The sequence below is a fragment of the Heterodontus francisci genome, chromosome 14 (assembly GCF_036365525.1).
Source record: "Heterodontus francisci isolate sHetFra1 chromosome 14, sHetFra1.hap1, whole genome shotgun sequence".
NCBI classification, from domain to species: domain Eukaryota; kingdom Metazoa; phylum Chordata; class Chondrichthyes; order Heterodontiformes; family Heterodontidae; genus Heterodontus; species Heterodontus francisci.
The window spans coordinates 19,051,256-19,064,065 of record NC_090384.1 but is presented as its reverse complement, the minus strand read 5'-3'; the positions used below and the strand labels follow the sequence as shown (position 1 = coordinate 19,064,065).

The 12,810-nt window shown below is 42.7% G+C and overlaps 1 protein-coding gene across 1 annotated transcript in view; it reads left to right on the top strand.

Moving 5' to 3' along the window:
* LOC137377250 (mucin-6-like) overlaps window positions 1–12,810 on the top strand; it is a 268,629-nt gene that overhangs the window by 56,777 nt on the left and 199,042 nt on the right. The window contains exons 5-7 of the mRNA XM_068046793.1: window positions 8,156–8,278; window positions 9,206–9,326; window positions 12,051–12,189. Of these exons, the coding sequence (XP_067902894.1) occupies window positions 8,156–8,278; window positions 9,206–9,326; window positions 12,051–12,189 (383 nt within the window). The remainder of the gene's footprint in view (window positions 1–8,155; window positions 8,279–9,205; window positions 9,327–12,050; window positions 12,190–12,810) is intronic.

The window sequence follows — 12,810 nt, the reverse complement described above, 5'->3', positions numbered from 1 at the left end:
ATGGATGGTTGTGTATCAGGGAGTTCCTCTCATCAATTATGGGTGGGTAGTGACCCAGGGAGTCCCTTTCATCAATTATGGACGGGTAGTGACCCAGGGAGTCCCTTTCATCAATTATGGACAGGTAGTGACTCAGGGAGTCCCTTTCATCAAGTATGGACGGCTAGTGACCCAGGGAGTCCCTTTCATTAATTATGGACGGGTAGTGACCCAGAGTGTTCCTCCCATCATTATAGATGGTACTGGCCAAGTGAGTTCCTCCCATCACTATAGATGGTACTGGCCCAGGGTGTTCCTCCCATCACTATAGATGGTACTGGCCCAGGGTGTTCCTCCCATCATTATAGATGGTACTGGCCCAGGGAGTTCCTCCCATCATTATAGATGGTACTGGCCAAGGGTGTACCTCCCATCTTTATAGATGGTACTGGCCCAGTGAGTCCCTCTCATCAATTATGGAACGGTTAATGACTCAAGGGGTTCCTCCCATCATTATAAATGGTACTTGCCCAGTGAGTCCCTCTCATCAATTATGGATGGGTAGTCACCCAGGGAGTTCCTCCCATCATTATAGATGGTACTGGCCAAGTGAGTTCCTCCCATCATTATAGATGGTACTGGCCCAGGGTGTTCCTCCCATCATTATAGATGGTACTGGCCCAGGGAGTTCCTCCCATCATTATAGATGGTACTGGCCAAGGGTGTACCTCCCATCTTTATAGATGGTACTGGCCCAGTGAGTCCCTCTCATCAATTATGGAACGGTTAATGACTCAGGGAGTTCCTCCCATCATTATAAATGGTACTTGCCCAGTGAGTCCCTCTCATCAATTATGGATGGGTAGTCACCCAGGGAGTTCCTCCCATCATTATAGATGGTACTGGCCAAGTGAGTTCCTCCCATCAATTATGGATGGGCAGTGACTCAGGGAGTCCCTTTCATCAATTATGGATGGGTAGTGACTCAGGCAGTTCCTCCCATCATTATAGATGGTACTGGCTCAGGGAATTCCTCCCATCATTATAGATGGTACTGGCGCAGGGAGTTCCTCCCATCATTATAGATGGTACTGGCCCAGTGAGTTCCTCCAATCAATTATGGACAGGTAGTGACCCAGGGAGTCCCTTTCATCAAGTATGGACGGCTAGTGACCCAGGGAGTTCCTCCTATCAATTATGGACGAGTAGTGACCCAGGGAGTTCCTCCCATCAATTATGGGTGGGTAGTGACCCAGGGAGTCCCTTTCATCAATAATGGATGAGTAGTGACCCAGGGAGTTCCTCCCTTCATTATAGATGGTACTGGTCCAGAGTGTTCCTCCCATCATTATAGATGGTACTGGCCCATGGTGTTCCTCCCATCATTATAGATGGTACTGGCCCATGGTGTTCCTCCCGTCATTATAGATGGTACTGGCCAAGTGTGTTCCTCCCATCATTTTAGATGGTACTGGTCCAGAGTGTTCCTCCCATCATTATAGATGGTACTGGCCCATGGTGTTCCTCCCATCATTATAGATGGTACTGGCCCATGGTGTTCCTCCCTTCATTATAGATGGTACTGGCCCATGGTGTTCCACCCTTCATTATAGATGGTACTGGTCCAGAGTGTTCCTCCCATCATTATAGATGGTACTGGCCCATGGTGTTCCTCCCATCATTATAGATGGTACTGGCCCATGGTGTTCCTCCCTTCATTATAGATGGTACTGGCCCATGGTGTTCCTCCCTTCATTATAGATGGTACTGGCCCATGGTGTTCCACCCTTCATTATAGATGGTACTGGCCCATGGTGTTCCTCCCTTCATTATAGATGGTACTGGTCCAGAGTGTTCCTCCCTTCATTATAGATGGTACTGGTCCAGAGTGTTCCTCCCATCATTATAGATGGTACTGGCCCATGGTGTTCCACCCTTCATTATAGATGGTACTGGCCCATGGTGTTCCTCCCTTCATTATAGATGGTACTGGTCCAGAGTGTTCCTCCCTTCATTATAGATGGTACTGGTCCAGAGTGTTCCTCCCATCATTATAGATGGTACTGGCCCATGGTGTTCCTCCCTTCATTATAGATGGTACTGGCCCATGGTGTTCCTCCCTTCATTATAGATGGTACTGGTCCAGAGTGTTCCTCCCATCATTATAGATGGTACTGGCCCATGGTGTTCCTCCCTTCATTATAGATGGTACTGGTCCAGAGTGTTCCTCCCATCATTATAGATGGTACTGGCCCATGGTGTTCCTCCCTTCATTATAGATGGTACTGGCTCAGGGAATTCCTCCCATCATTTTTGATGGTACTGGCCCAGGGAGTTCCTCCCATCATTATAGATGGTACTGGCTCAGGGAATTCCTCCCATCATTTTTGATGGTACTGGCCCAGGGAGTTCCTCCCATCATTATAGATGGTACTGCCCCAGTGAGTTCCTCCCATCAATTATGGATGGGTAGTGATCCAGGGAGTTCCTCCTATCAATTATGGATGAGTAGTGACCCAGGGAGTTCCTCCCATCATTATAGATGGTACTGGCCCAGGGAGTTCCTCCCATCATTATAGATGGTACTGCCCCAGTGAGTTCCTCCCATCAATTATGGATGGGTAGTGATCCAGGGAGTTCCTCCTATCAATTATGGATGAGTAGTGACCCAGGGAGTTCCTCCCATCAATTATGGGTGGGTAGTGACCTAGGGAGTCCCTTTCATCAATTATGGATGAGTAGTGTCCCAGGGAGTTCCTCCCATCAATTATGGGTGGGTAGTGACCTAGGGAGTCCCTTTCATCAATTATGGATGAGTAGTGTCCCAGGGAGTTCCTCCCTTCATTATAGATGGTACTGGTCCAGAGTGTTCCTCCCATCATTATAGATGGTACTGGCCCATGGTGTTCCTCCCGTCATTATAGATGGTACTGGCCAAGTGTGTTCCTCCCATCATTATAGATGGTACTGGCCCAGGGAGTTCCTCCCATCGATTACTGATGGTACTGGCCCATGGTGTTCCTCCCGTCATTATAGATGGTACTGGCCAAGTGTGTTCCTCCCATCATTATAGATGGTACTGGCCCAGGGAGTTCCTCCCATCGATTACTGATGGTACTGACTTTTGGAGTGCCTCCCATCAATTACTGATGGTACTGACCCATGGAGTGCCTCCCATTGATTACTGATGGTACTGACCCATGGAGTGCCTGCCATCGATTACTGATGGTACTGACCTTTGGAGTGCCTCCCATCAATTACTGATGGTACTGACCCATGGAGTGCCTCCCATCAATTACTGATGGTACTGACCCATGAAGTGCCTCCCATTGATTACTGATGGTACTGACCCATGGAGTGCCTCCCATCGATTACTGATGGTACTGACCCATGGAGTGCCTCCCATCGATTACTGATGGTACTGACCTTTGGAGTGCCTCCCATCAATTACTGATGGTGCTGACCCATGGAGTGCCTCCCATCAATTAGTGATGGTACTGACCCATGAAGTGCCTCCCATTGATTACTGATGGTACTGACCCATGGAGTGCCTCCCATCGATTACTGATGGTACTGACCTTTGGAGTGCCTCCCATCAATTACTGATGGTACTGACCCATGGAGTGCCTCCCATTGATTACTGATGGTACTGACCCATGGAGTGCCTCCCATCGATTACTGATGGTACTGACCTTTGGAGTGCCTCCCATCGATTACTGATGGTATTGACCTTTGGAGTGCCTCCCATCAATTACTGATGGTACTGACCCATGGAGTGCCTCCCATTGATTACTGATGGTACTGACCCATGGAGTGCCTCCCATCAATTACTGATGGTACTGACCCATGGAGTGCCTCCCATCAATTACTGATGGTACTGACCCATGGAGTGCCTCCCATCAATTACTGATGGTACTGACCCATGGAGTGCCTCCCATCAATTACTGATGGTACTGACCCATGGAGTGCCCCCCATCAATTACTGATGGTACTGACCCATGGAGTGCCTGCCATCAATTACTGATGGATACTGACCTAGGCAGTGCTTCCCATTGATTATAGGTGTGTACTGACCCAGGGATTGGTGCCTCGCATTGATTATGTATGGATACTGACCCAATGGTTGCCTCTCATCAATTACTGATGGGTACTAACCCATGGAGTTCTTCCCATCAATTACAGGTGGGTATTGAAACAGTGAGTTCCTCCCATCGATTATTGATGGTGCTGACCCATGGAGCGCCTCCCATCGATGACTGATGGCACTGACCCATGGAGTTCCTCCTATCAATTACTGAAGGGTACTGACCCATTAAATGCCTCACATCTATTACCAATAGGTACTGACCCATGGAGCTCCTCCCATTGTTTATGGATGGATACTGACCAATGGTGTTACCACCATTGATACTAATAGATGTTGAACTAGGGAGTTCTTCCCATCGATTGCCGATGGGTACTGACCCAGGGAGTGCCTCGCATTGACTACTTATGGGTATTGACCCAGGGAGATCCTCTGTTCTATCACCGATAGGCACTAAATCACTCAATAGGTTATTAGTCCACAGAGTGCCACTATCCCATCATCGCTTTAATATGTGCTGACCTCACACAATCCGATCTGCCTCTCCACTTCCTTCTCCCTATAATTCATCACTTTGGCAAGCTTTGTGGTCATCTTTGCTAATCTCTCTCTATCTGACTTGGCATCTCTTTTTATGACTACTCCTCTGAGATGCACTTTGGCCATTTTTCTACATTAAAGATGTATGAATATAAGATGTTGTTTTATTCCACCATGAATGATAACATTGCCTGTTCCATAATAGCATTCAAAATTGATAACATTGGCAGCTCCATTATACCATCCATCAGTGATAACATTGATCGTCCCATATACCTTCCATCAGCTATAAGAATGCTTGTCATCGTGTAGCTTACAATTTTGAATAAATCACATGTATAATCACTCATGCTTCAAAAAAAGTTCCTAAATCAATATACTGTAACTAAAAATTATTAAAAATACTAATGATAAACAGAACAAGCCCAATTTATGGAAGCAAATTTATTCTACTCTGCTCAGTATCAGAAGGCACACTGAAAAGTCACCAATGCAAGTTCCATTAACCTTGAAATATTTCTATTATAGCTGAACTAGGTGTAGGTTTATATAAAAAATCAATTTTCTGGAATGATGTTAACCTGACCTGCAAATCTACTGTCTACTGTAACCAGAATGGATTAATCTCAGCCAAATAAAGCTAATTAGCAAGGGTAAACCTGAACTAAATTAGCTAACCAGATTCAACATTATTATCAAAATGGGGCCTAAAGCAAGGGGGACCCTGGATGTTAGATGTTTGCAGACGTGAACTTTTAGCTGAGCAAAATTGCATATTTGCGAAGTGTTAGCCAGGCTTCCTCAGCCTCTACAAACCAATTTCAGAATCCTTAACCTTATCTTCAAATGCCTCACAGCCTGTCTAAACCCTCCTCAGAGATTTCTGCGTCTTTGCTCACATTCTTCATTTCTCATTTCTAATTCCACTTTCCTCTATCAGTAGTAGCTGCTCCATCTGCCCTGCCCTCTGGAATTCCCTTTACCAATCTGCTTGTCTTATCTTTTCCCTTTCAAAACTCTACCAAAGACTTTACTCTTTAATCTCTCTTTTAGTGCTGTCTCCCCACTTCATTCTTTTCCTTTTGCTCTCATTACTCATAAGGAGTGAATGGAAGAGGACCAGCATATTGGATTTCTATACAATGGCATTTAAGTTGAAGTAATTTTATCTATTGGAACTCTAAGCAATGGAAATGATTGGGAAGGGACTTCACCTATTGAATGTGAAGAGTTTTACATTAGATGCCTCAAAGTAAAGGCATTCATTTGGGCTTTTACAACACCAAAACCTTGAAACTATCGAGTATCATTTTCAGAGCATGAAAGGGTGACAAGGAACCTCGCCTGCCAATAAAGTACAACAGAAATTATATATATATACAGCACTGAAACAGGCCCTTCGGCCCACCAAGTCTGTGCTGACCAACAACCACCCATTTATACCAACCCTACAGTAATCTCATATTCCCTACCACCTACCTACACTAGGGGCAATTTACAATGGCCAATTTACCTATCAACCTGCAAGTCTTTGGCTGTGGGAGGAAACCGGAGCACCTGGCAAAAAACCCACACAATCACAGAGAGAACTTGCAAACTCCGCACAGGCAGTACCCAGAATCAAACCCAGGTTGCTGGAGCTGTGAGGCGGCGGTGCTAACCACTGCACCACTCTGCTGCCACATGGCTTGTGATTTTGCCATGTCCACTGGCAATGAGCAAGATTTCCTATCACCAGCACAGACCTGCATAAATTCATTTAATGAGTACAAATAAAAGTACAGAAATCAACTGTAATTAGCAAAATATGCAACATGGCTCATTTGATAGCACACTCTTCTCTGTGTCAGAAGATGTGGGTTCAAGCCACATCTCAAAACAGCTACACAAAATCTCAGCTACCATTCCAGTGGAGTAATGAGGGAGTGCTACATTCTTCTTGGTTGTTTAAGATGTGAAACCAAGCCCCGATCTGCATGTTTTGGTAAGTCCGAATAATCCCAGGGGAACAAGAGCGAGGGGGAGGTGTCCTGACCAACAGTCCTCATTTGATCAATAGAACCAGAAACAAATTAATCAGTTATTCATCTCATTGGCATTGTTAGAACCTTGCCATGTGCAAAATAACTCCAGTCAGTGTATTTCAAAGTAATTCATTGTGTTGGAAACACTGAAAGATAAGGTGCTATACAAACTGAAGTCTTCAATTACTTGTTTTGCACAAAATTTGTCATGGTTGATTCTAGGCATAATCCACCTTTGAGATTCTGTAGTCAAAGTTAATGGTGGCTAATTCTAAATTCTCACAGTGACTCCGAGTATAACTACGGTAGGAGAGAAGTGTGGTGTGTGGAACTTAGAGTCATAGAGTCATTATGGCACAGAAGGAGGCCATTCGGCCCATCAAGTCCATGCCAGCTCTCTGTAGAGCAATCCAGTCAGACTCATTTCCCTGCTGTATTACCCTGAAACTTTATTCCCCTCAAGTGCCCATTCAGTTTCCCTGTGTAATTATTAATTGTCTCCGCTTCCACCACCCTCGTAGGCAGCAGGTTCCAGGTCATTACCATGCACTGCATAAAAAAGTTATTTCTCACATTCCCCCTGTATCCTTTGCCCAAAACCTTAAATATATGCCCCTTAGTCCTTGTACCAGCAACTAACGAGAGCAAATTTTCTTTGTCTACCTTATCTAAACTGTCATAATCTGGCACACCTCGATCAAATCTCCCTCTTTACCCCAAGGAGAACAACCCCAGCTTTTCCAACCTAACCTTGTAGCTGCAATCTCCAATCCCTAGAACCATTCTGGTAATTTTTCTCTGCACCTTCTCAATGACCCTCACATCCTTTCTAAAATGTAGTGACCAGAACTGGGTGCAATATTTTAATTGTGGCCGAACTAAAGCTTAATTAATAAAGGTTCAGCAAAACTTTCTTGCTTTTGCACTCATTATCCCCTACTAATGAAGCCCAAGATCCCATATGCTTTACTAATTACTCTCTCAATATGTCCTGCCACCTTCAAGATCTATGCACATAACCCCAAGGTCCCTCTTTCCCTGCACACTCTTTAGGATGGCGTCATTAAGTTTATATTGCCTCTCCATATTCCTTCTGCCAAAATGCATCACCTCGCACTTCTCTGTATTAAATTCTGTATGCTCATTCTGCTAGCCTATCTATGTCCTGTTGCCGATTTGTATCATCCTAACTGTTTGCCACACCTCCAAGTTTGGTATCATTGGCAAATTTTGAAATTTTACTCTGTATTCCACTTGTGGTTCATACAAAATTTGTAATGGTTGATTGTAGGAATAATCCACCTTTGAGATTCTGTATTAAACATCAATAGAGACTAATTCTAAATTCCTTGTGACTCCAAGAAGAGTTGTAGTACTTATTTAATACTTTGAAAGGCTTTACTCACTCTGAAGGGTTTCCATGGGCTTTAAATCCAGTTAACTCAGGTGCTGAATTTGCTCCAGAACTTTCTATATGCAGAATATAGCCTAATTTCACAGGATTGTTACATAGCTCTGTTTATTTTAGCTCCACGTAAATGTCCAATGAACCAGGTGTATGCAGAGAGTGGATCGCCCTGCTTTCCTACATGTTCCAATCTGCGCTCTACCTGTGATAGTCATGGCACGTATGGCTGCTTCTGCCCCGAAGGTAAACTCGTTTTCTCAAATCAAGTGCAGTTTTAGTTAGGAAATAGAGAGAAAGGGGGATAGCTGAAAACTCTGGAAATCCAAAATGAAATAAAATTCTGGAATTGCACAGCAGATTTATCAGTGCCTGCAAAAGAAGGCATAGTTTGCATTTGGGAAGGGACCCACAACTTGTCAGAGTGTGATTTACCCTTAAATAATCCTGCAGGATTTAATGCCTTGGCTGGGAATTTCTGCAGAAAAGCTCCTGCTCTGCCAGAAGTAGAGCAGAACCCCTATTTTCATGCAAAGAGGATTCCACCACACTTCTGGCAAAGGTACGGCAATGGAGTGTGAGCTTCTTTGAGGAATTCCCCATCCCATGGCCAGCAAGATTTATCAGTAATATTTGCCCTCAGGTTATTGCACAACAGCATTGGGCGGTGAAGAATGGAAAACTAGCAAAATCACAAGCGACCATGTTTACCATTAATGCATTAATAGTTTGAATTTTAATGAGCTTATATTGCAGATAATATTGGAGTGTTATTGTTTTTGAGAAAAAGGGATCTTCACCTTCCATGACAGAGGGTTAGGGAATGGAAAGCAAGATTCAGAAAACAAATTTATATTTACTGCACAAGGTGCATTTTTAACTGAAATTACCAATAAGACTGTATTAATTGCTTCACTGGTGAGGACCACATCACATGCAATGATATTTATATTATAAAAGGGTCTGGAGATTTGGCACCAAAGTCACCTGTGTTTATTGTAAGTAATAGGATAATCACTGTATCATTATCCTTATACTCTACAAAGAATATTGCTCTCTGGGACTGGGAGAATAATAGACATAGAGTTGAGACATGTAGATACTGTAGAGACAACTATTCAGCGTAGATATTTTTTCCATCGGACTACATACTCACAACTATATTTTCCACAGGTACTGTTTTTGATGACATTTCCAACAAGGGCATGTGTATACATCTTAAAGAGTGTCCCTGCACTTGGAATGGGGACATCTACAGTCCTGGCGAAAAAATCTCTGCACTTTGCAGAAACTGGTAAAACGAAATCCTACTACTTATGTTTAGTATAAACCTTGGGGTAGATTTTCGACTTGATGTCTGATCATTATGGAAATTGCAAGATTTTCATTTCGATTGATTACAATGATCTGAAAATTGTACAGTTTCTATAATGAGTAGCTGATTTGCGACGTCTGTTTTACACCTAGAGCATTAAGTTAAAACTCTACCCTATTTGCTTGGATTTGCTGCGATAGTAATGACTGCAAAACTGTCAGTGTTCGCCATAATTATTCTGTTAAACTGACAGCAACTTCTAGTGTCTGCACATCCTCAGTTAAACACGGACATCCAGATGTCTGTCACTGTTTCCCCACTCCTCCACTGGGTTCATGGTTGAAGTCCTTGCAGACGGAAATCAACTAGAAATCACTGAATTGATCTGAACTTCCACTTTTTATGATATTAATCTCGCTCTAAAAACTGGCCCTGAAAAACTAACTTTATACTTATGGAATGTCAAATTTCTCCATTCCATACTAAAAATTCCATTGTTTTTAAACATTAATAAATACATTTTTTAAAGTTTATTTGGTATTTCAGCTTCTACCTTAATCCCATGTGTACATCCCAATCTTTATTTTGCTTTCTGTAAAATTATAAAAAGTGAATGATGAAACCTACTTATTACTTCCTAGTTTGCTGTTTTGAGAATTCTTCAATGTCATTTGTTGCTTAGCCTGCTTGGTGGCATCCCTTTTGCTGGACCAGAGATCCCCTATAGATGCTGTCAGAATGAAACTAACATCAGTAAAGGTGAAAGCCATGCCACAGAGCTTGAAAGATCTTTGTGGGCAGCTTTCCTCAAGGTCAGTGGTGAGCATTATCACTTTGCTGCTGAGCTGAAAATCTGGGTTGGTGTCTTGGGAAGTGCTATTCCCATCTTCAATAACTTAACACAAGAATAAATGGGGTAAATTTAAGGTAGAAAATGCCAACTTATTTGTCCATTTTAGAGATGTTCTGAAAAAACTTACACCTCCAGAAATGAGGTCAACAAATAAAGATGGCACATGTTTGCCTGTTAAGGCTTTGTTAATGTCAGTAAGGAAGAAGTCTGTAAAAACTTTAGTATTTAACTGTCAACTGCACTCCACAGCTACACAGGCAAATTAAATTATTTCTGTCCTGAATTTAAAGAACAGGAAGACTCCATAGTACCACCACAGGCCCTGTACATTGTGGAGGGAGGGAGGACATGCAAATGAAGCAGCTCATATGGCAGGGCATTGGGAGAAACCAGCTGTAGATAAAAAAGGGAATGAGGATGCATGATTTATATCTCCATATTCAATGCTGAGCAATTGTTTATTAGTTTTGTGCATATGCATTAATGCAGCAAAGTAGTTTAAAAGGGGTCACATGGACTCATTCCAAGGCAATGTGAGTGTTTAATGTAGATCGTAGAATGACACCGAACAGGAGGTCATTTGGCCCATCATATCTGTGCCAATATTTTTGTAAAACTATTCAATTAATCTCACTCCCATACTCCTTCCCCATAGCACTGTATTTTTTTTTCCTTTCATGTATTGATCCAATTCTATTTTGTATGTTACTACTGAATCAGTTTCCACCACTCTTTCAGGCAATATATTCCAATCACAATGACTCACTGTGTAAAAAAAAATGCTTCCACACAACGCCTTGGTTCTTTTGCCAATCATATTAAATCTGTGTCCTCTGGTCACCCACCCTTTGACACTGGAAACAGTTTGCCCTTGTTTACTCTAGTAAAACCCTTCATGATTTTGAATGTCCCTATTAATTCTCCCCTTAACCCTCTCTGCTCCAAGGAGAACAACTCCAGTGTCTTCCATGTAACTGAAGTCTTTCATCCATGGTACGATACAAGTAAATCTCTTTTACACTCTGTTTTGCCATCTTCTGGTGCCCAGAACTGGCCACAGTATTTCAGCTGAGGCCTAACCATTGTTTTATAAAAGTATAGTATAATTTCTTTGCTTTTGCACACTATGCCTCTTTTAATAAAGCCAAGGACACCGCATGCCCTTTTAATAGCCTTCTTAACTCGTCCTGCAACTTTCAAAGACTTGTGTACGTATACCCGCAGATCTCTCAGTTCCTGCATCACTTTTAAAATCGTACCATTTTGTTTATATTGCCTCTCCTCATTCTTTGTACCAAAATGTATCACTTAACACTTCTCTGTGTTAAATTTCATTTGCCAGTTGTCTGCCCATTTCACCAATTAGTCTATGTTCTCCTGAAGACTGTTACCATCCTCATCATTGTTTATTATATTTCAGAGTTTCTTGTCATCTGCAGTCTTTGCCTGTATACCCATGTCCAGGTCTGTAATATATGTCAAAAAGAACAGATTGAAAAACTTTTAGCGGATCATCTGCAAAAGTTACGGTGGTGTAATGTGAAATCCAAGGAACTCTAACCCCAAAGTTATTTCCGTATAAATGTCAGGAATTTCCTTGGTGGCTCTCCTGACCAGCTGCCATAGCTTTGGTATAAGATTGGCAAAAACCTGCTTCAACTCCAAAACAGGATTTCCACTGATCTTCCATGGAAGTTATGACAGCTTACAGGAGGACAGTAGAAGAATGTGTCTTATTGCTACAAAACTAGACAAGTGCAGAATTTTCCCTGAAAGAAAAACATATTTTGACAATATTTATTGTCCCATGTGTAAATTCTGTGCATTCAATATGTTTGCTGTTTGTGCAGTGTGTGTTCTATGGGCCAGTGGAAATGCACTAATCTCCCATGTCCAGGGCGATGTTCCATCGAAGGCGGCTCATTTGTCACCACGTTTGATTCAAGACAGTATCGATTCCATTCAGTCTGCATCTTTGTGCTGGTCAAAGTAAGATTTTGTGCCAGTTTATTCACACTTTTATGAGTTTAAGTGACAGAATGAAGTTAACCTTTAACATCCCTGAAAGGTACTTACTGTCAGCCTTGTATGATTGGGTTGTTTCAAATAGTGTCGTCTTATGCTGGTAAGCTTTTAACACTTGGAATATGCAAATAATGGCAAATACCATTTAAAATGGAAATTAACCAAATAGTAGAGAAAGGGGGCAAATGATAGGGCCCTTGTATGGAAAGGGCCCTGATGGCAGGCTTCTGCCTTTTGTAGGGGTCATGAGGGCAAGATCTTGAGTGTGAGGCCCTGTCGGTGGAAGAGGTCCTGAGCGTGAGGCACTGCATATAGAAGGGACGCTGAGGGCAAGGTACAGCCTCTAGAAGGAGGACCTGAGGACAAGGTTCTGTATATAGGAGTGTTGAGGATGAGACCCTGTTTTTAGAAAGGATCAAGTGCTGGGGCTCCTTGATAACCTGTGTCACTAAGAGATTCCCCATTAAACACATTTTTGTGGAAGTAATGTTCTTTTAACATCTAACAGCAGACCTCCCCTTCCCCAAATTGCCTGCTTTCTTGAATAGCAAGCAGCTTTGTCTGCTGGGAATGTCACTCCAACTG